Genomic DNA, 20,843 nt, shown 5'->3' with positions numbered 1-20,843 from the left:
TCGTGCCAGACAGGTAAGAAACAATAGACAGATATTTAGACGTATCCAGCAAAAAGAACCTACAGGAAAGTAATTGTGGTTCAGCTGCTGTGCCATTGTGTGGACGCACAATCACAGCAATAACAGCAAGATGGCTGTTATTTCAAATGAAACAGTGGCATCAAATGGTGCTTTTAGAGCACATGGAACACAAAAGCTTCCAATCAGCTAAATTCAGACCCATCGACCGCGTCCAACCAAGGGTTATTGTTTGAAACAATTTGACTGCCTCGTAACACTGTCTCCTACAAATGCTGCTAACAGGTCAGAAAAAAATAACACTTACTCTTAAATCAAAGACCAATTACAGCTTTATGGATGTCAATGGTAAGACATGCTGCTGAAAGAATGCATCATGTCCACTAATTTGAACTAACAGCACGTTTTCTCAAGTTAAAGAAGCCTTCTTTAGCTCATAGAAAGGCCTCACCAGTGAAGCTGATGTTCTCTGACTGAATAACTCAAACCACAGTCAGACAAGAAATGATCAAAAGCCCAGCAACCTTTTTAAAAGATAATAAATTCTCTTTAGTACGCCACTCTGCTTTCAAACACAGAAGGTCACTGATGTGCCTTTAACAGCAGATGCATTTTCTTTACCCCATCTTAGCCTTAAAAACCAACCACAGCACTTAACATAAATACACTCAAAAAACTGTGTACAAATGTATTTTACATACAGTACATTGCAAAAGGGTCAGTGGCTAGTTCAATTTCTGATTGGACAACAAATATTCTTGGTAAATGAGCTGCAAGAGCTAAAGTGTCCTTCCTTTCTTCATCACAGGTTGATGAATAACAGTAGTGCTTTTCATACCATCTCTGATCAGCTTCAACCAAATTTATAAAGGACAAACATAGCTGCTCATGGTTTATTGGAGTCCAACTCATGAGGTTCTGAGGGGCTTCAAGGAGTCTAACATCTCAAAGTAAAACATGGAGCACTCAGCATTTGTAAGAGTTTTAAGTCTGTTCAAAGAAAATGATCTGTGAAGATGTGAATGCGTTCAGAGGCTGCTGCTGTGACAGATGCTTCAAAAGTCATGTGGTTATCTTATTAGCGAGAGAGAATTTTGACGAGTTTTAAAATTCCTGACATCTAATTTAAGGTAGTTGCTTGTTCCTCTCCAGAAGCTATGCTGGCATTTGCTAAAATCACCGCTGACAACTTTATTTTCCCCCAAATGTTGCAAGATGTAGCTCAGATTGCTGCATGATAATAAGGACTGCGAAGAAGCTATGCCGAAATTCCACCAGCTGAGCAAATGTCACTTTCAAACAGAGGCGATGATGTGTCTTTTGAACACAGAGCTGGCAGATCTCAGGATTTCACATGAAAGAAAACAGTGCTGAGCAGAAGAGTCATGCTGGCTAAAACAGGCTAACCTTCAAACCCCGTCTGTAGATCGGACACAGGAGGGAATGTGTGTTAACGCGGTTTAAACAGTGCCTACACACTAGCATGTACAGTAACTTTTCACGCCAACGTACTATCTGTATGGTGAACACAGGCCTCTGTTGTGCTAAAATATACAACAGATATAAAATATAAAAAGGGACTAAAATAACCACAGGAGCGGTAGTTCTCATCTGATGGGTGATGGGTAAGTGGTCCTTAATCAAAGTTGAAATGTTATTTTTAAGTTCACAGAACATATCATGGTGCACAATTTTGAAAGCCACTTGCCATTTCCCACTACAACTTGCATTTAAGGCCCATCATTAGTAGCCTAGCATTAAACAGTAACACATGAGTCTACTGTTAAGATCAAATTGGCATAATAATAATAAAAAAAATCAGCAGTTTGGTAGCTTTTCTCAGTACAATGATATAAAATGTTCAGAATGCATTAAGTGAGCAGAAGAGAAGGCCAGAAATCACACTATTTGTGCGGTAAGATATACGCAAACAGAAGAAGCTTAGGCTTATCTGTGAAACAATTTGCGGTTGGAAAGTTAAAATGCTGTTGAGGGATCACTTAACAGTTTAACGATAATAATAAAGGACCGACGTGGGTCCTGAGACAAGACAAGCTGAAGGCCACTGCTTTAGAGTGTAGTAAATGGACGATTGATGCATGCAAGCCCATAAGAAATGAGGTGAAAGCATTAAGTTGAGGTCGTTACCAGAGGCACTAACTCTACGGACGCTGTAAGCAGTGTCGTTGTGTGGTGCTGCTCTATATTCTGCATAGCACACTATGGTGGACAGCGCAGCAGCCTTGGCCCAGGACCAATCAGTCACAGTTATGCTAACCTCTCAGCACACCATGCCAGCTCCAAACATCCCCTCAGACCTCCACGCAAAGCCACAGAATAAAGCCACAGAGGGTGACTCTTGGCACCAATGTCACATAACTACATTGTCACTCAACCTGTCTTTCTGTGAACTACTGCCACAGTTAGCAACAAGGTGACACTTCACAGAGACAAATAGCTACATTTCACAACTTTGAATACATTATTTAAATGGTTTACTTTTAACACCATTTTGTTTTATGGCTTATTTTTAGAGGAGGACACTGATAATATCATCCACATTTTTGTCATTTTTAGCATGAAAACATGAAGAATTTTTTTTTTTAGGCAGTGTTTTTCAAAGCACAGTCTGAAACTGTCTCCAAGGCAGTCTGGGCAGAGGCACTCCAGCTGCCAATGTACAGTGTATAATTATTTTATTTTTTATTCACATAGTACATTGAAATAGACTGGTTTAATGCCAGACCAGGGTGATGAAACAGCAGCACCATGTGTCTCACTTGGTTAAGGACACAAGTCATCTCTTGCCTCTTTAACAGTCAGTCAAATTAAATTATCATGGTAAATGCAGCTTACGGCATATTCCTCTTTCTAAATTCAAATTAAGCTTCAAGTATCATACATATTCCTACCTCCACATTCAAATTCTATTACTGACTGTGTGTTTCACTACTGGTATTAACACGCTCTGATCCACTTGGCCTTGTTATCTCTCCTTAGGAATCCCTGACGGCATCTTATTTTGTACTAGATGAGTCTTCTGAGGGGTAGCGAACCAAATGAACACAAGTACCAACTTCAGCAGTATAACTTGCCCAGAAACTACACGCACACACACACACACACTCGCGGGAGGTGCTGAAGCCTATGCCAGTGGTCATTGGGTGGAAGGCAGGATACACCCTGGACAGGTCGTCAGTCCATCGCAGGACAGACAGACACATTCACTCACAGACACCTAGAGGCAATTTAGCATGTCCAGTTGGCCTGGCTGCATGTCTTTGGACTGTGTGGGGGGGGCTGGAGCACCCGGAGGAAACCCACGCAGACACGGGGAGAACATGCAAACTCACACAGAAAGGACCCGGCCCTCCCTATGCTTTTTTCAAGCTTAAATGGTTGCAAGTTCAGCTAAATGAACTCAGGCAAAGCAAAATAAACTGCTATTGGAAGCAGATTGATTTTTTTTCATTCTTGTATACTTTCCATTAAAGTGTATCTGCCTTTTTTACAAGGCACCTTAAGTCTTTTCATCTTCAGTCTGACAGTGACAAAACAAAAGCCCAGACTATGCCACCTTTCAGGACAAAGAATAAGGCAAACTGATAATAAAAAATAAGGCAGATGGAAATCACTTGATTTTTCCCCCTGAAATGCCATCTTAAAAAGAGTTATTCCTATACATTTCTGTGGTTATTAGTGAGGAAGCTAAGTGACCTATTGTTCATTATCTGACTTACTTATCTCTGGAGAGAAAGACTTGGGAGGGGAAAAAAACACTGATGCTCTAGGTCACAGTTTAATGCATTTCAGTGGTTTATAATTTGTAAGATCCAACCTCAGAGGCATACACAATACAATATCCCTTTTATACTTCTCAGGCAAACCACTGTTGCAGAAACTCACTGACACCTACACAAATGCCATGAACCATATAAACATGCTTCCTTCACCATTATGATTACAATTGTGTGCAGAGGTAATATGATCAGCGTGAGCTGTGGGAAAATGAGTGAGTGCAGAAGCAACGGTCAGCCTGAGAAACAGAGATACAGCGGCTTCCTGGAAAGTGCATGCTCATCTCACAGGAAATCGGCCTGCGTCCAGCAGTGAAATTCCAGATTTCCTCAAATTTTAGACTTGCAGGAGTGAAACCCAAGCGGAGGTTAATTCATGCCGCAGTGATGTCAATGACATTACTGTGATTCAAAACAACTGACGGATCTGGCCGAGCAAATCCTGTCCTGGGAAGCCTGCGGATAGAAGGTCAGAGTGCAGTGAGAACAGGATGGTTACTAATACACAGCAAACCAGGCCTGCTGAGTGCATTACAACACGCTCTCTACTGAACACCACAAAATAACTCCTATTTCAACAGCAGGAAGAGAGACTCTCTCTCTCACACACACACACATACTTGAACAGAGTCAGAGCAGTATGAGAGTTCAGGAAGCAGCGGCTAGCAGCAGGCTCCTGTGGGCCGGTCACGTGCAGCGTGAGGTCCGGCTATGTGCTCTCTCTGTCCTGCAGGGTTGTTGGATGAAACCCTAATCAGCCCCTAAAAGGATCAGGCCCAGGTAATATGAGTGCTGTGACCCGTGGCTTTAGGGTATTCCGTGAGATTGTGTAAAGAGATAGCTTTGTGCTTGTCGTATTTGTATGTCCGTGTGTAAGGGCGTCATCCTAGTATATATCCTGAATATTAGCTGAATTCAAAAACACTGTTAACCCTTAGACTGAAACTCAGCAGCAACAGTTGCAAACAAGTTTCATGAAACAGCCAATCAAAACAGCATCATTACATCATGTGCTGATGTAGATTTTTTTTTTTTTCACTGGATCATTGGACAATAAAACAGAAGACGGTTTATTTGGCGGTTGAAATGGATGAAAAGGCAAATGATAGAACCACTACAAATGTCAGTCATACCATCTGGATGACTATACAAAGTGAATGATACAATGCATCAAAAACATGGTGCATCTAGTGGGGCAATGGAACATGTTGCATGCCGTATTAATTGCAAATTTACATTTTACAGAAGCTATAGCAAAAAACAGTAGCATCACTCTCGACTCTATTTCTTAAGTTATGCCTTGTGAATGTCCTAATTTGAAAGTGATACCAAGTTACTTCCCAAAAAATATCTAACATTAAGCACCATTTGACTGCACAATTTACTTCGTATCAAGTTTCCAGACTCCTTCTGCCAAAAGGGACAGAAAAAATAACAACTCTGACAGTGACCAACCAAGGGCACTGCTTTGGTCATAGCATTGTTAAGATAACTAACATATGTTCTGTATGTTTCTGCAGCTCTACATAATATAGCCCAAATAAACTCATCATTAAGTACCAAGTCGACTGTGAACTGCTGTGAATGTGATATTCATTGCACGCATTCTGATCGTCTTCCAATTGCCTCTCTCAACTCGTCCTACTAAATATCCCCTCATTAGGCTCGGCCTGCACAGCTCACAGCTCACAGCTCCTCTCTCTCTGTGAGGTAAAATGAGTTACAGTATGGGGGCAAATGAGGGCTAATCTGAACCACACACAAACAGCAGCCAAACTCCCTTTCAAACTAGACTCCCAGAAGAGTGGAGTAGCGGTCACCTAGGTGATGGACGTCTAGAGACTGTCCCTTCCAGCCTGCCTCTCCTTAACACACTGTAAGCTGCCATGTGTCATGTGACCACTAATCTGTGCCTTCCCTCCCCCTCATCCCATCTCCACCTCCTGCTAGTGGATTTTCACACAAAGCCTTCGGTTTGGTGGGTTTGTCAATGATGCGATTTGTTAATCACAAGAATCCAGAAAAAAACAGGACATATAAAATCAATCTGACACAGAGTCAGACAGTTCTATTTAAGAGGGAACATTAAATAGGAGTCACAATTAAATGGAACAGCAGGCTAATGGCTAGCAAAAGCACTAGCGAGGGCATTATTTAACGCTATCTGAATGACACTTAATGAGTCGTAATGACAGTTAATGACACTCCGTGAGGAGGAAGACGCGGACGTGCTGACTAATGGCCGCTCCACAACACAGAGACCAGAAGTGGCCTTAATGCATGCGGCTGATCATAGATGTGCGGACTAGTGCTGCAATGATTAGTCAAAGTTGACATCAGCTCCTGACAACATGCTCCTCTTGATTACACCACAAAAAAAAACTATGCTGTGTCAGTCAATAAATCAAGTCCTTATAGCCCGACCAGAAGACGACACTAAGCCATCGATACACTTTCCCGACACAGATATCGAAACCTTGAGCATCAGCTAATATCGATGGTGGTCTGATATTGTTTTTTATTATAACTAGGACACTACAAAATAAGCTATTTCTCACTGAAGCACTTCACTTAAAGTGAAATTCCACCAATGTTTTCAAAACATTCGTATAATTAAAACCAAAATAGCTACAAATACATTTCCTGGTGCCCAAGATCTTGCTTTATAGTAGTTGTGAGAAGATTTTGGCCTAAAAATCCATTCATTATGGAGAGGTACAAGTAGTTCTTCATATGGCAAAACTGCCCCCAGAGACTAATTTTACCACTATTTTACCAGAAGACATGCATAAGTTTACTGATTGTTTAGGATAGTAAATATAGTGCAAATGTTATCACCACCACCTGCATTGTAAAAAAATTCACATCATAATAGTCTGAATGACTTTATTTAAATCTCAAAGACTGAATTATGGAAACTTGAAAAACGAGCATTTTAAAATATGCTATAGAGCAAGAACTACTCAAACATTCCACTAAACCACAGGAAGAAATACATAGCTAACACCATAACAGCACATAAATATATCACGCTAGGTTTGTCACAGGGTTAGATCGGATTCATTCCTTTTTTCTGATATCCAATCCAGCACTTCCAGCTGATGTTGACCTAATACAATCATGCACTGAAGCAGATATGCCATCTCTAAATCCCGGTATAGGCTCCAATTCCACAATTCCACAAGTGATATAAAGCATGATATACACACAAAGCATCACAGTGTCATAATTGATTTAACAGCGAATAGACAATTATACACATTGCTACACCACCATTGCACTGACCACAGGGAGGAATATAATAACTGTCCTCTATAAAATAATGGCACAGCATTGTCTTCCCTCACACACACACACACACACACACACACACACACACACACACACACACACATCCACTTCCATGCTGCGCGTGACCCCTCCAGCCAGGTAGTTAGACAGCGCTGCACAAAAAAGGCTGAGGAGGAAATAAAGAGAGAAAGTGGGTCAGCAGAAAAGTGCATTGTCCCGCGAGTAAATATAGCCATGCATAGAGACAGACGCAAACAGAGGGGAAAAGAGGTAATTCTTTATGTGCACACACTGCAAGGGGGAAGAAAAGATGCACAGACGCACTCACAAACACACAAACCTTGCTCTCAATGCGCTCTACTGCACAGGGCGACTCATCTCCATACAACAACAATAGGCCTCACCATCACAACCATGGAGACAGTGTTTTCTCCCTCAACACGCAGGCTGCATCCTCTGTGCAGGATCTCTGCACACACGCACGATCAACAAAACAACCTACACAATCCTCACACAAACACATACATGTATTTTTATTTACCTGAAGCTTCATTTTCCAGCAGGAATGCATCGTCAAATCCTTTCCACGGGAGGCTGTTACCTCCCTCTCCCTCTCTCTCTGTCACACACATACACACGCACACAGACAAAGCCTTGTTGGAAAGGTTACATGTCCCCTGTGTAAATCCAGTGGGGGACGGGGTGCTGCTGATGGCGGAAGTGGCACAACAGCGATGAAGGAAGAGCACAGACACAAGCCCTAAGGGTGGGACACACACACACACACTCTCTCTCAGGCGCACAGACACATCCAGCGTACAGCAGCAGACTGTCCTACATTCACATCTCCCTCTGTGCTGCTGACAAACACACGGTCCCTTGGCCACTACTTGTCTGGACTTGCTATGCGCTGTCGGTCAGTACCGCCCGCCCACACACCACTTCCTCCAGCTGACTCCAATCAGCAGAGGCAAGCTGCTAAATTATTCATGAAGGGGAGGAGGTGGGGCTGAATGAGCCTCCCCATCTTACTGTGGAGATGATTACGCCAGTCCCAAACCCCCGATGGCCTACACACAGAGCCCACCCCCTGCTCAGTGTTGGGTAGTAATGAGTTCAGTTCAGTTTACAGAATTGATTCTTTTGAACTGTTCGATTCAATGAATCAGATGTTTCGAGCTGCGACTAAATTGATTAACTGGTTTATAGCTTTGATTAATTTAGAAAGTGGAGCTAGGAGTCTCTTAAATATTTCACGTTATAAGCAATGTTTATTTCAACAAATCAAGGATGCAAATTTGATCCTCTATGCAACATAAAAGCCTACATACAACGCTAGCACCAATTGGAGATTAATTAGGGAGAAAATTGGGTAATAATAATAAAAAAAAAACACAAATAAACAATGCTAGCACCATTTAAAAGTTGCAGATTTCAGACTAATTCGAGGCATAGAAAGCACGTCGGGTTCCCATGACATCAGATGCTCTACAGGTCAACATTAAATTACAAAAACAAACATTTTTATTACCAGAAAACACTTATGTAGACATTTTGTAGTGTTAATCTTGTAGATATTTATGGTCTTGAGTTTTGTCTAAAGTGGGAGGGATATGTCTCCCCCCTCACCATGCTCAAACTTGATTAAAAATCGATTTAAAATTTACCTTCTTGAATCAATAATGAGAGTTTGCATAATGACCTTGCACATTCATTGCTGTGAGAACAAAACCTTGCATCTCCAAATTGGTAACTTTCAGGAGAAGGAAAAATATTCTTAACTTGTAATGGAGGTTTATGTAATGAGTAGTATTTCCAAGACATTCAGGACCATTTCTATTGGTCTGTTAATCACAAACTTTTAACATAACGCAAAGAGTAACTGGATCTTTTGAATTATGCAAAAAAAAGGTAAAAAAACAAACAAAAATGGAGAAACAAGGTTTTCTCATGACCACAACAATATTTAAAATTATCCTACTGGTCTGGTAATCAAAGGAAATAGCCTGATGGACATTCATTTGAAAGCTTTTTTTGTCACATTTTGTTTTAACATTTTCTAAATATAAAAGTCTTTCTTGCGCTTCCTTTTTCCAACAAAACCATTTTGTAATCATTAAAAGGCAGTGCACAGTTTTTGTTCAGCAAGTCCAAAAAAAACTTTGATCAGTAGTTTGCTTTATTACTAACATAATTAATAGTGACATCCCTGATCGATTCACAAGACAAGTTAACTTCATTCTGATCTCCTCAATGTCCAATAAGATTTGGTTCAGCCAGAGTCCAAAATTGCTACATCTGATTGCAGATAGTCAGACAAAGCTTAGGAGAAAGAAGAAGTCCATTTCAGTCTACAGAGAGGAAATGCAAGCACATTTAAAGAAGTTGCTTTAATGCTGCTTTAAAGCTTTTTTGATTTCATCAGGTTAAATTGTGCAAGATTTTCATTCAAATTGGTAGTTTTTGGCCTGTAACACAAAGGTAATATACCACAAACAATTTGATTCAGCTGTACTTGTGAACCAGTTGAGCCTATTTATTCAAAAGAACCGTTTTAAAAGAATGATTCTTTCATGACTCAAATGCTGCACACTGTTGCTGAGCATGCTAAATGAAAGCACTCTCTTACTCTCGCCCCTCCGCCACCTCCATCCTCATGATTGAGTCTCTAATGCAGACAAAGGCTCCCAGAGAGAGATGACAGCATTTTGTGTTGTCACACAGCATAGCAGCCAATGCGCTACAGAGCAGCTAACAAAGGACAGGGATAATATAGTGACATGATGGAAGAAAAGGTACGCTCACAGCACTGCCCCTATAGAAGGACACATATTTAAAAAAAGGAAAAAAAGGAGAGCAACACAGAAACAGAGTGCGAGAGAGAGAGAACCAGGGGAGAGTAGGCAGCGCTTCAGGAAGCAGAGATGACAGAATGTAATTCGTTAAAGAAATTACCATGGCTGAAACCAAGGGTACTCTACTCTATCCTGGCTATATGCCTCATTGGTCTCAGCACTGCATTGTACTGCTTCACCGAGAGGCAGCAAACCACTTTCCAGTACAGCTCAATCCACACATATGATCTATGATAGATTCAGGTAAAATTTATTTTCACAATAAAAGGGCACATTCCTGAAAAATCTGCTTAAAGCCTTCAGAATACATGTTCAAAGTGAGTTGACAACAAAACAGTGCTGCAGGAGTTTTTAGAGACTCTGTTCACACTAGCAGATACACCTACCTTGTTGGTTCACCTTGTAGACGTAAAGTAGGAGACAGCAGCTCATCTGTTGCTGCACAGTTTGCATTAAATCATCTGTCACAGCAATGCTGAGATTAATCCACCACCTACATAATACCAGCCCTGTGGTGACCACTAGGTAACAGGGTAAAAGGGGGCTAACAAAGTACACAGAGAAACAGATGTAATACAGTCTGTAATAGCAGAACTACAATGAGGTGGTTTTAAATGTTATGGCTGATCAGTGTTTATACAGAGCACGTGTGCATGATTACCGGAATGGCACTAGATGCAATCCTCACACATATGACCCAGAGTTAGTTAATCACAACGATCTGTCTAAATGTCACAGCGCTCACATCGCTGAAAACAGCTAGAGTAATGACGAGAGCGAAATAACGCAGCATTGTTGTCTTTGCTGTGTGAGAAAAGCGCTGCCTTTACATTTCAAACTGTCCCATCATGAAAAACTGAATTTTTAAATAAAAAAACACTTAAGCTTCAGAACATCTCTCCCCAAAGCATATAGTCCATTTATGTAAAATAAACAACCCATTTTGACTTGACTGTTTTTGTGAGGTCCCATTTTTCATATATTCACCTATTCACCTACAGCAGTTCACTCTGCCCATTCACACTGACGTTGTAGGAAAGTTTCAGCTTAGATGGCTTCTTACATTAATGGCACATGTTCAAGGCAGTCAATCAAAACAGAATCTGTTTGCAAATAACAGTCTTAATGGAATACTGACAAAATCGGCCTGTTTCAAGACAAGCTGAGAACTAAATTTTGACTGTGGTACATAGGTAGTTTATACAAATGACACAAAAACACAGCTGATTTACAGTGCAGTGCTGATTTACAGTGCCATTAAGTACAAGTTAATCATTTTCAAGAGATATTTCTAAGAATATCAGATAATATCTACTTGCAAAAGACATGTAGAAATTGGAATTCCTTGTCGTTTTTGAGTTTTGAATTTTTTTAATTTTAATGCCCCTTATATTCTTTACATGAAGAATGGATCAAAAGAAATGGCCCAAAAAGACTTGGAATTTCTTTTGTTTTTTTATTTATTCAATTTATGTATACAGAGAGGCTGGAAAAGGACATGTAAAATGAACAATGAATGTTTTTGGTTCATTAATCCTCAAAAATGTTACAAATGGGCCACAGGTTGAAAGAACTAAATACAAGAAAAATTAAGAATGGGGCCTTTTAAACAATTTGTCCCCGAGAGACAGGGAACCTTGAATCAATGATTAAGCTCCTCTCTTGCTTCAGTTTTGAAAAAACCCACAGGTCTTTTTGTCCATCCTTGCACTGTGAGAAGACACGTCAACACTATGAGTCTGAAAGGATGTGTAGCTGTCAAGAAGCTGTTACTGATAAAAAGAACTAGACAAAAAAAATTATTTGCACATCAAACAAAGAAACTGCTGATGTTCTCAGAACAATAGACTGACTACTCCAGACACTGAATTTCAATGAATGTGTTTGGGATTATTTGGATCATGAGAAGCAGAAAATGCAACCAACTTCTAAGACTGAATTTTGGAGGTTTAGGATAAACAACCCTGGAGATTTCTGGAAAACTGAAAGCAAAAGACTGGACGCTGTAATAAAGGCAAATGACAGACACACTAAAACACTGAAAAACACATTGTATTTAACTGTAGGGGCTTCTATGCAATTTCATGTTAAATACATGTTCTCTGCTATTTCTCCCAGACACTGAAAAATGAGCTTGAACTGAATGGCTGTTTTAACTGGAAGTGAAGTGAATGGAAGAGAGGTTTGTGACTTTGCACAGTATTGTATATAAGTAGCAACACAAAATATAAAGAGAGGATAAAAGTAAACAAAATCCAGAAAATGTACATGTCCAAATACATCCACTGTGATGTGTCAGATTTTACAAGCAGTTTTGATGTTTTATTGTTTGATTCATTTGATTCATATTCATCTTCAAACTACACACTGTCAGAAATACATATACACTTGAAGAGGTTTGTCTTAACACAATCATCTGTCTTTGGCATGCATTCCTGTCAAACAACTCATAGTACCTGAAGACAGATAAGTATGTGACTGTTCCATAACTATTTTCATATTTTCAGACAGTACAACATAGATTCCAGAGATTTAGACACAGGGAAAGCACACATTTCACCCCTGACACAAATATTAAATACATCAGCAGGTTTTTCTACAAACACTTAACTAGGCTTTTCTAACTGACCAGTCTAACGTGACCAGTCTGTCTGCGTCTCAAAGGATCCTACAGTAGTGTGAAAGGCAACCTTATCATGTGTGCCAAATATCTGGAACTGAAAGCCAACTTTAAGCCTCACTCTCTGAAGTGTGAAATCTTGTTTAAACTGCATGTTCTGCTTCTTTTGTTTTGTTTTTCTGAAAATGTTTCTGTTTCCTGTTTTGGAGGCTCACGCATTCGGTTCCCTCTAGGCGCACTGAAGCACAGACTATTTCTGTAAGGATCAATAATGCTTTTTAAAATTCCACACGTTTGTTTATTCCATGACAAACAAGAAAATCATACAATTATTTGTTGTCCTTTATATAATCTGTAATATTCATCTTACCAAATTGCCTGGCTGATTGCACAGCGCGCATGATTAAATAAATCATTGTGTAATTAATGATTCAAAGTAAATTATTTCTGATGGAAGCGTTCAACAAAAATGGAACACAGCGTCAAACATACTGAATTAAATGCACTACATCAAACGGCTACATAAAAAAAAAAAAATCTGCCATGTCAATAACTAAGCTAACATAAAGAAATGGAGGGAAATCATACAACAGTGAGCAGAAAGGAAGAGACATTTCCCTGAAGATTAATGGATTATACAATTAGAAAAATCATCTCCATCACACATTTCCTCTTAGTGAGCCATGAACCAATCATATACGAGCTGCAGCTTCAGGAGCCTTCACGTGTGTGTTGCTATTTAAGAGCAGGGCAGGCCAAGCCATTTAGCAGGATAATGAACTAACACTCCCGCATCTCTCACTCGCCTGATGCTGTTAAATGACCCTTCCTTTCAAAATCTCCACTTGCTGCTATTAAAAGCTCCCTTTATGGACTTTGGTCAGTCAACATGCTACAGATTACTGCTATGAGCATAAGCCTGAATGAAAAGCACCCACTGTTCTCTTCGCTTGAGATCACAAAGAGCACACGGAACTGAGGAAATGCTGAGAGATGTTATTCTAACGAGAAATGTTGGGACTGGTTTGACTGATGGTCTTCTTTCGACACCTGGAAGACTGACTAGCCGTAATGAGCCCCTTTTATTAAATCATACATCAGAGAAGCCTATTTAAAACAGTAAAACATTTATCAGAAACGGCCATGAGAATTAGCAATCAGCCAGATTAATGAAAGATAGATGAGACAGACAGATTATTAAATAAAACAATGCATGGAAATGTTTTAGGTCTTATCCAATTTTTAGACAGGAGGACAGAGAGAGAGAGAAAGAAAGAGAAAGAAGGGAGGGGAAGAGAGAGACCAAGTAAGAAATGTAAAGAGAGAGACAGAGAAAGCAAGAAAGGAAAGGAAGAAAAGAATAAAGAAGAGAGGGCAAGTGCAAATAAGATAAAGAAAAAGTGAGGGAGAGAGAGAGAGAGAGAGGGAGAGAGAGAGCACAAGTAAGAAACGTAGAAATTGAGAGAGAAAGAGACAGATAGAGCAAGGGGAGAGCAGGACAGAGAGAGAGAGAGAGAGAGAGAGAGAGAGAGAGAGAGAGAGAGCGAGAGCGAGAGAGAGAGGGAGAGAGAGTGAGCGAGAGAGAGAGCGAGAGAGCGAGAGCGAGAGAGAGAGAGCGAGAGAGAGAGCGAGAGAGAGAGAGCGAGAGAGAGCGAGCGAGAGAGAGCGAGAGAGAGCGAGAGAGAGAACGAGCGAGAGAGAGCACGAGCGAGAGAGCGAACGAGCGAGAGAGCGAGAGAGAGAACAAGACAAAAGGGGCTGCAGGTAAGGAGCAGGGAACATGTAAGCAGGCTACTTCGCTGAGCTAAATTTGGTAAAGAAGACGTCAGGTAACCCCCGGGGCATGAAATTGCTCTGTAATAGTCCTTTCAGTCCATATTCAAAAATAAAATCATCCATACTAATGGGATCCAGGGGCCGATCTTCTCAAGAGACCACTCTCCATCAGGCCTGTGCAGGAGAACTGAGCACTCAGGGGGTGCATACCAAGTCCATCAGCCTTAAATACAGCCAATATTCCAAGACCTCCAGCTTCCCACTACCCGTTTAGTATTCCCCATCAGTAAGGGCAGGGGGAGACATATAAGAACATTTTTCATATCCATAGATACAGCATACATATGAAATTCAAAGCATGCACTCACATTTCCATGTATATTCCCAGTATTCTGCAGCATAAAAGGGATTATTCATGCTACGTTTAAAATGTAACTAGCTGCTGAAAGTCTGAAAGTGCAGCAAATCCTGGAAGAAAAGTGTGCTCCTGTGAATATGATTTAGAAGTGTAGCGTGGCCTCTTTCTGGAAAGCATGCTCTGGTTCCAGGAGGCTATTTTTACAGGCCGGGCACAGGCTGGAGCTAAAAGCCTGTCTGAAACGGGTCAGCCGCATACGCACACACAGCGCTGCCCGGTACTTGACTGTAGAGGTTTTGAATCAATGCCAGTCAATCAGTGGTCATCAAAAACAACAGCACCAGCGAGCTCATGGAGTTCATATTCTAGACGAACAAACAATTTGAGCATCAGTCTCTGAAAAACAGAGGGCCTACACTTTTCAAATTAGCATATTCTGAAGAAAACTGGACTACACTGAGACATCCAGCGCATGACCAGCAGCTGTAATCAACACGGGAGAAAAAGCTTTCGCAAAATGGAACACAAAGAGAAAGATTCTTTCCTCCTCATAGCTCTGCTTATTACTGTTTAATTTCCATGTCTGTGCTTCATTTATCTGGAATGCCACAGCATTGTGGAGAGGACTCATTTTCATGTAAAAGCTTTCTGCACATTATTCATACAACTTAATTGAAAACAGTGGCTTACACTGTGCAAGGAGTGCAGGACAGCCAGGGGATCTCAGCCTTTCAATTCGTCTTATTTTCTTTTTCTTTGATAAGTGAAACGCCAGAGTAAAGCAGAGCAGCAATCTTAAGAGATGCAATTGATCATGATACATAAATTGTTTGCAATCTATTGTGAAGAGATATGGCTACATCACTCCTCAGCTTGAGAATACACAAAGAGCATACACCATGTTAAAAACTCATTTGTGTGATTTTGCTATCACACAATAATTTCAAATCCAATTTAATTTTTTCTAAATGACTTTTTTTTCATACAAATAAGATCACACAAATGCTTTTATCATGACATTCTTATCTTTGTGTATACCAGGGGTGTCAAACTCAACCAGTAAACAAATCTGTGGGCCTAAGAAAAAAAATGCTTTTATTTCATTTTTAATTAATATTGTGCTATAACCTGAACTGGCTATTGTTTATTCAAAATACGGAAAAACTTCAACAGTAAAATACAGACACTTGTATTAGACCTTGAAATATTACATGGAATATTCCAAATCTAAATGTCCCCAGCTGCTCAGTTTTTGAAACCTCCCTATTTGCTTGAACTAGACACCTGGCATCTTTTCTTTGCCGCAAGTTCATTAAGACTTGGGCACAGTTTCTGAGCTGCTGAGCTGACGTTCAGTGTTTATGTTGGCTGAGCTGCAGCTAAAATGCATTATGGTGATATGACTGGTGTAGAATTGTACAGAATTGTGTAGAACTGATGCGCTGTCCCATAGATTGTAGTTGGAATAGGAGAGTCAGAGCACATTACGTTGCAGTGCATGCTGAGGACAGTAGTGCAGCACATTGTGAAACAGGCCAATATTAGTAGAAAATTCAATTGTGTGGCAGGTCTCATCTGGCATGTGGGCCTTGTGTTTGACACATGGGGTGTATACTAAGGCTTTGTAGTGATGTAGATGCATGTACTGGCAATATATGCACAAGTATTTTGCAAAAATGCTCCACAGCATATACTTATTTAAAATGATTTATCCTGGTAGTAAGTGTCTTTTGGCTTACGGCTTTTGGCTTAATTCAATATATAGATTATATAAGCTACGTTTTGGATACTATCTAACATTACAATAAATACAATAAATACAAATAAACATAAATATACAACAAAGTAACAAATTTTGTATTTATTTTTTCCATATTAAAGTGATTCATATCTTGCAGGTATGTAACAATTTCATTACACACTAAAAATCGAAATGCACACAGTTTACAGTGGGCCTCTCATTTTTAATCCTTTGCGTAAACTCTTGTCAATCAAAATCTTAACAAAACTAGGCATTATGGAGCAGCCTATCAGAGTAAACTGGGCTTATTTTATGTACATAGTCATATTCAAATGACACTGTTTAAACAATTTTTTTTATAAATCTAGGGACTATAATTTTTTGGGGATTGATTGTGCTTTAGGGCAGCATGGCAGGCATTGTTTACTTTTACTTGTATTTACACTATGGTGCTGCTTTTTACTGTTTCAAAGCAAATAAATGTCTTGTGTCTGGATGTAAATGGCTTTACATATCATACATATTCTCAGACGTCTAATACTTTTGCTCAGTATTGCATATATAGGCAGGAATCCAAAAACCCAAACAAGTCCAACTACAGTTTGACCGCAGCTTTGTTGTGTCCACATGGTCTGAACATTTGTCTCGTGTTCTGGTCTAAAAGCCATGATCGCCCTGCCAAGCCAGACGGTGATACCTATTAGGGAAATCAATCGTGTACTTTAAAACCCCTTTTACTCTTAAGGGAGCTGATGGATGTCTGGTATATCATTGCATTTTGAAGCAAAATCAATGAGGGGGTTTGCCAGCCTTGCTTACATGTTTATGCTTGGCAGCCTGTCAGTGTAATTAAGGGAGATTAAATGCCATTACACGTCCTAATTCAGTGAGTTGCACATAAACAAAGTTTAAAGCACCATTGTATCTCTGTTCCCAGGATGGGCTGTATATTTCCTAGAGTTAAAGTGGTTACTAGGCGAGTAAAATCTAGCAAGAGGATAACGTTTTAGTGGCCTGATGATGGCCTAGATTGTGTGCAGGAGGAGCACAAATTCTAGGAAATTATCTGCTGCAGAATGGTCAAGGCGTCAGCCAAGCAAGCCCAGCTTGACTGAGCTAGATGGGGCAAGTCTGAGGCCTCACACTGGAATTCCCCCACAGTCTCAACAGAGTGGTTCTCACAAGCAGTCAACACTATTATAGTGTACTTCTAACAGAAAAAGGGTGGAGACTGATAAGAGCTACTTGCACAAGCTGCACTAACAGAATTAGCATTATAAGCACACAAAAACACTCTTAACCGTTCTAAAGCCCTCATACATCATATACATTTCATTTTATTACTTCTCACTCAGTGAAACGAGCAAAGAAGTTCCATCAAAAGTGCTGATTCAAAGATGGTTTATAATAACTTGTCTTGCTTTACAGAAACCTATCCTTAAGATAAATGGAAAAAAGTAAGTGTGGACTTTACCCTATTAACACAGAATGCCAACTTAATTATGCAAACACATTACACAACTAATGACAAATTAACTGTGTAATTACATTTAAATATTACAGCAAAATGGCAATAATTTGATTTCTAAGGGTTAAATGCCTGAGAGACTTAACACTCTGAAAAACAAAGGTGCAAATAGAATCAAAATAGGGTTCTTTGGAGTGATGCCACAAAGGAACAACGTCTAGTTCTCTAACTAACAGAAGGAGAATTGTGAAATCCTGTAATTATTGTAATGGTGCTCTTCTTTCATTGTTAGGTTTAGGCTAGAAATAAAAAGCTTAATTTCTTGAAATGCAATCATGAAAAACATCCAATTGGGAATAATTTCCCAATATGGTACTTAGGTAAATACAGCCAAGCAAGCTCTTCTATTTGTTAAGCCTTCAGCAGATCAAGTGAAATCCTAATGTGACAGATTAACCATTTACATAATTACAAACAGAGGAATCAACCAATCATGTTTTGATTTACTATCAAAATGAGTGGGACACATTTTGGGAGACTACGGCCCTCAAAGGCCAGTGTCCAGCACAGTTTGATGATTTTCCTGCTCTGAGCACACCAGGTAAACCTGACAGCTGCTTAGTTGAATCAGGTGTGTTTGAGTAGGAAAACCACTGTGCTGGACTGGAGTTGGCCTCTTCTGCTCTAAGCCTTCTGGAAGTCCTAGATAGGTCAGGACTGGGAGTACAAGTAGTAATCTGAATACTGAGTTTCTGTCAAAAGGAAAACAGCGGCAGCTCTTTTTCAGGGCTCTGAAGGAGTGACTGTGACAGTGCTACATAGCAAAGTATATGTTAATATGTCTATTACAAGCTTCAAAATATGGAATGTCTTGTGAAGCTTCAAATGTCCATATTTAATCTAGAATGACCAAAAAAACGTTCATGTGAATTGCTCTTAGCTTCGCGCAAACATACTAATACAGTACCATAATGGTGCTAGCAAAAATTAGCATCATCACAGAGGTATCTAGTTTTGCATTTGTGGCCTAACTCAAGGCCTACTAAAGAACTATTTTTGTAAATGAAACCTGAGAACGTGAAGAATCTTTTCCTAGACATAATTAAAGGTTTTTCCTAGAACTATACATCCAATCCAAGAATCATTCGGGAACCTATATTTTAAAAGTGAAGGAGACAAGCAAAAATTCTCAACACCAGTAATGTCGAAGTAAGAACATAGTGGCTGTGCAGTGGTATGAATCCCCCATTATAACATATTCATGTGCATAAAGGCGGGCAATATGACAATATCTGATTGTGATAAATCATCAACATTGTTAGCACTTTAAGAACTTTGACTGGTTGCATGTTTCATTGAATATAGAGCACAATTAATCCTGTTTAACTTAATTTAGTGCATTACAGTATGTGAAAAACTGAATAAAAATCACTGTAGCCTCAGTTTCTGACAGTAGTTCTTAAATATGGCACTGCCAGTTCACTCTGTGTCAAAACAGTCATATGCATCATGAAAATGCCTTTATGTATTATGATCTGATATTTTTGCCTATTGTCTATTCCTGCTTGTGCATCAGACATGCACGAACATTTGCTCTAGCCTGGCCTGTAGCATCATTGGCCGCCTCTCAGCAGATGGTGTCCACCCAGTGAACCCTCACATAAGGACAGTTTCAGCGACCTTCAGGGGGGACAGAGGGAAGGACAGCCAGGGAAGGAAGGGGTCAGATAATCTGCTGTGCACAGTGTACCACAGTAGTGAGTCTGGAGGAACATCTTAAGCACATTTGAACTGATTTGAACTGAACAACCCAATTTTGCCATCGACTCCAGTCACACTGACTGATCAGTAGGCATTGTAAGTGTCGTCACTGTGTCATGTTCCAAAATTCTTAAAAAGTTCAGTTGTCAAGCACAGCCTCTGGTGGAAAAATTTCACTATGAGCTTACCTTTCCACTTGGCACACATTTAAACTGACAGCCAAGAAGTACAGAGGATTCCATTTCACTCCTTTTTTGGAAGGTGAAACGAGGAGGATTATAGCCGAAAATAAAGTGTTCAAACATTGCTCCTTTAAGCCACGATTATACACAGTGCGCCAAAAAATTCTCACATTCAGGTCTCAAAAGCAAGTCTATTGTGTGTGAAGTATTGTCATTCAGTCCAGCCACGGGCCTGTCCTCCAGTCTTACATGTAAAAAATTGAGCAGGCTCCTTCATCTGCATTACCTCAGGATAGAAACGCAATAGCTAGCATTAACAGGAGGCTGCTGTTGCTAGTTGTTCAGATCAAAAACTAGGCCATTTATCTAGCCTGCGTCTATTGGGAGGGAAAGCAGCTCACTCAACATCATAATTAACAATCCCCCAGTCCAAGTATATGAACTGGATTGAGAGAAAGAGAATGTGGGAGATGATAACAAAAGAACAGAAAGCTATCTGTACAGTTACTCTGCTAACATGACTCAGGCTGGAGCAAGCAAAGCAAAGAGTTACAGACGATGAAAAGTGGTAGACTGCACAGCAGTGTTACCCCGCAGGCTGTGGTCCAGGATGCAGACAGAGGCTCTAATTGAGAGCAGTTGCAAGGGCCACTGGGGAAAATAGAACGTGAGAAAGCACTTTGATTACATCTGACATTACCCACCATTCAAGTTCCTGGTTTAATGTGACAGTACAGAGGTGAAAATAGCACTAGAAGACCTGTACCGCACTGAACTGTGAGACATCTCCACCACACAACATTAAACTGTACACTGCTTAAGATGTCCGGCCATCACATTGCCGTTACCTCAGCATATAATCAGCCATTTGCTGTAAAGACATGAGCAACAACTTTTGGCTGCCACGTGCAACCCTACAGAGCTATATAAATGTAAAGATGATCACAAACATCTGTCTGGAGAACAACTTAGGCTG

General features: G+C 40.1%; 1 protein-coding gene across 5 annotated transcripts in view; it reads right to left on the bottom strand.

Moving 5' to 3' along the window:
• Positions 1 to 20,843, bottom strand: part of march8 (membrane-associated ring finger (C3HC4) 8) — a 120,231-nt gene that overhangs the window by 43,619 nt on the left and 55,769 nt on the right. Inside the window, exon 1 of one of the 5 annotated variants that reach the window (XM_017725330.2) lies at positions 7,648 to 8,007. The exons of the other annotated variants lie outside the window; for them this stretch is intronic. Coding sequence (XP_017580819.1) covers positions 7,648 to 7,677 — 30 coding nt within the window. The 5' untranslated portion in view covers positions 7,678 to 8,007. Of the gene's footprint in view, positions 1 to 7,647; positions 8,008 to 20,843 lie in introns of those variants that run through there. 5 annotated transcript variants of the gene reach the window in all.

Source organism: Pygocentrus nattereri, chromosome 5 (assembly GCF_015220715.1).
Source record: "Pygocentrus nattereri isolate fPygNat1 chromosome 5, fPygNat1.pri, whole genome shotgun sequence".
Classification (NCBI taxonomy): domain Eukaryota; kingdom Metazoa; phylum Chordata; class Actinopteri; order Characiformes; family Serrasalmidae; genus Pygocentrus; species Pygocentrus nattereri.
This window is presented reverse-complemented; position numbering and strand designations above follow the sequence as displayed.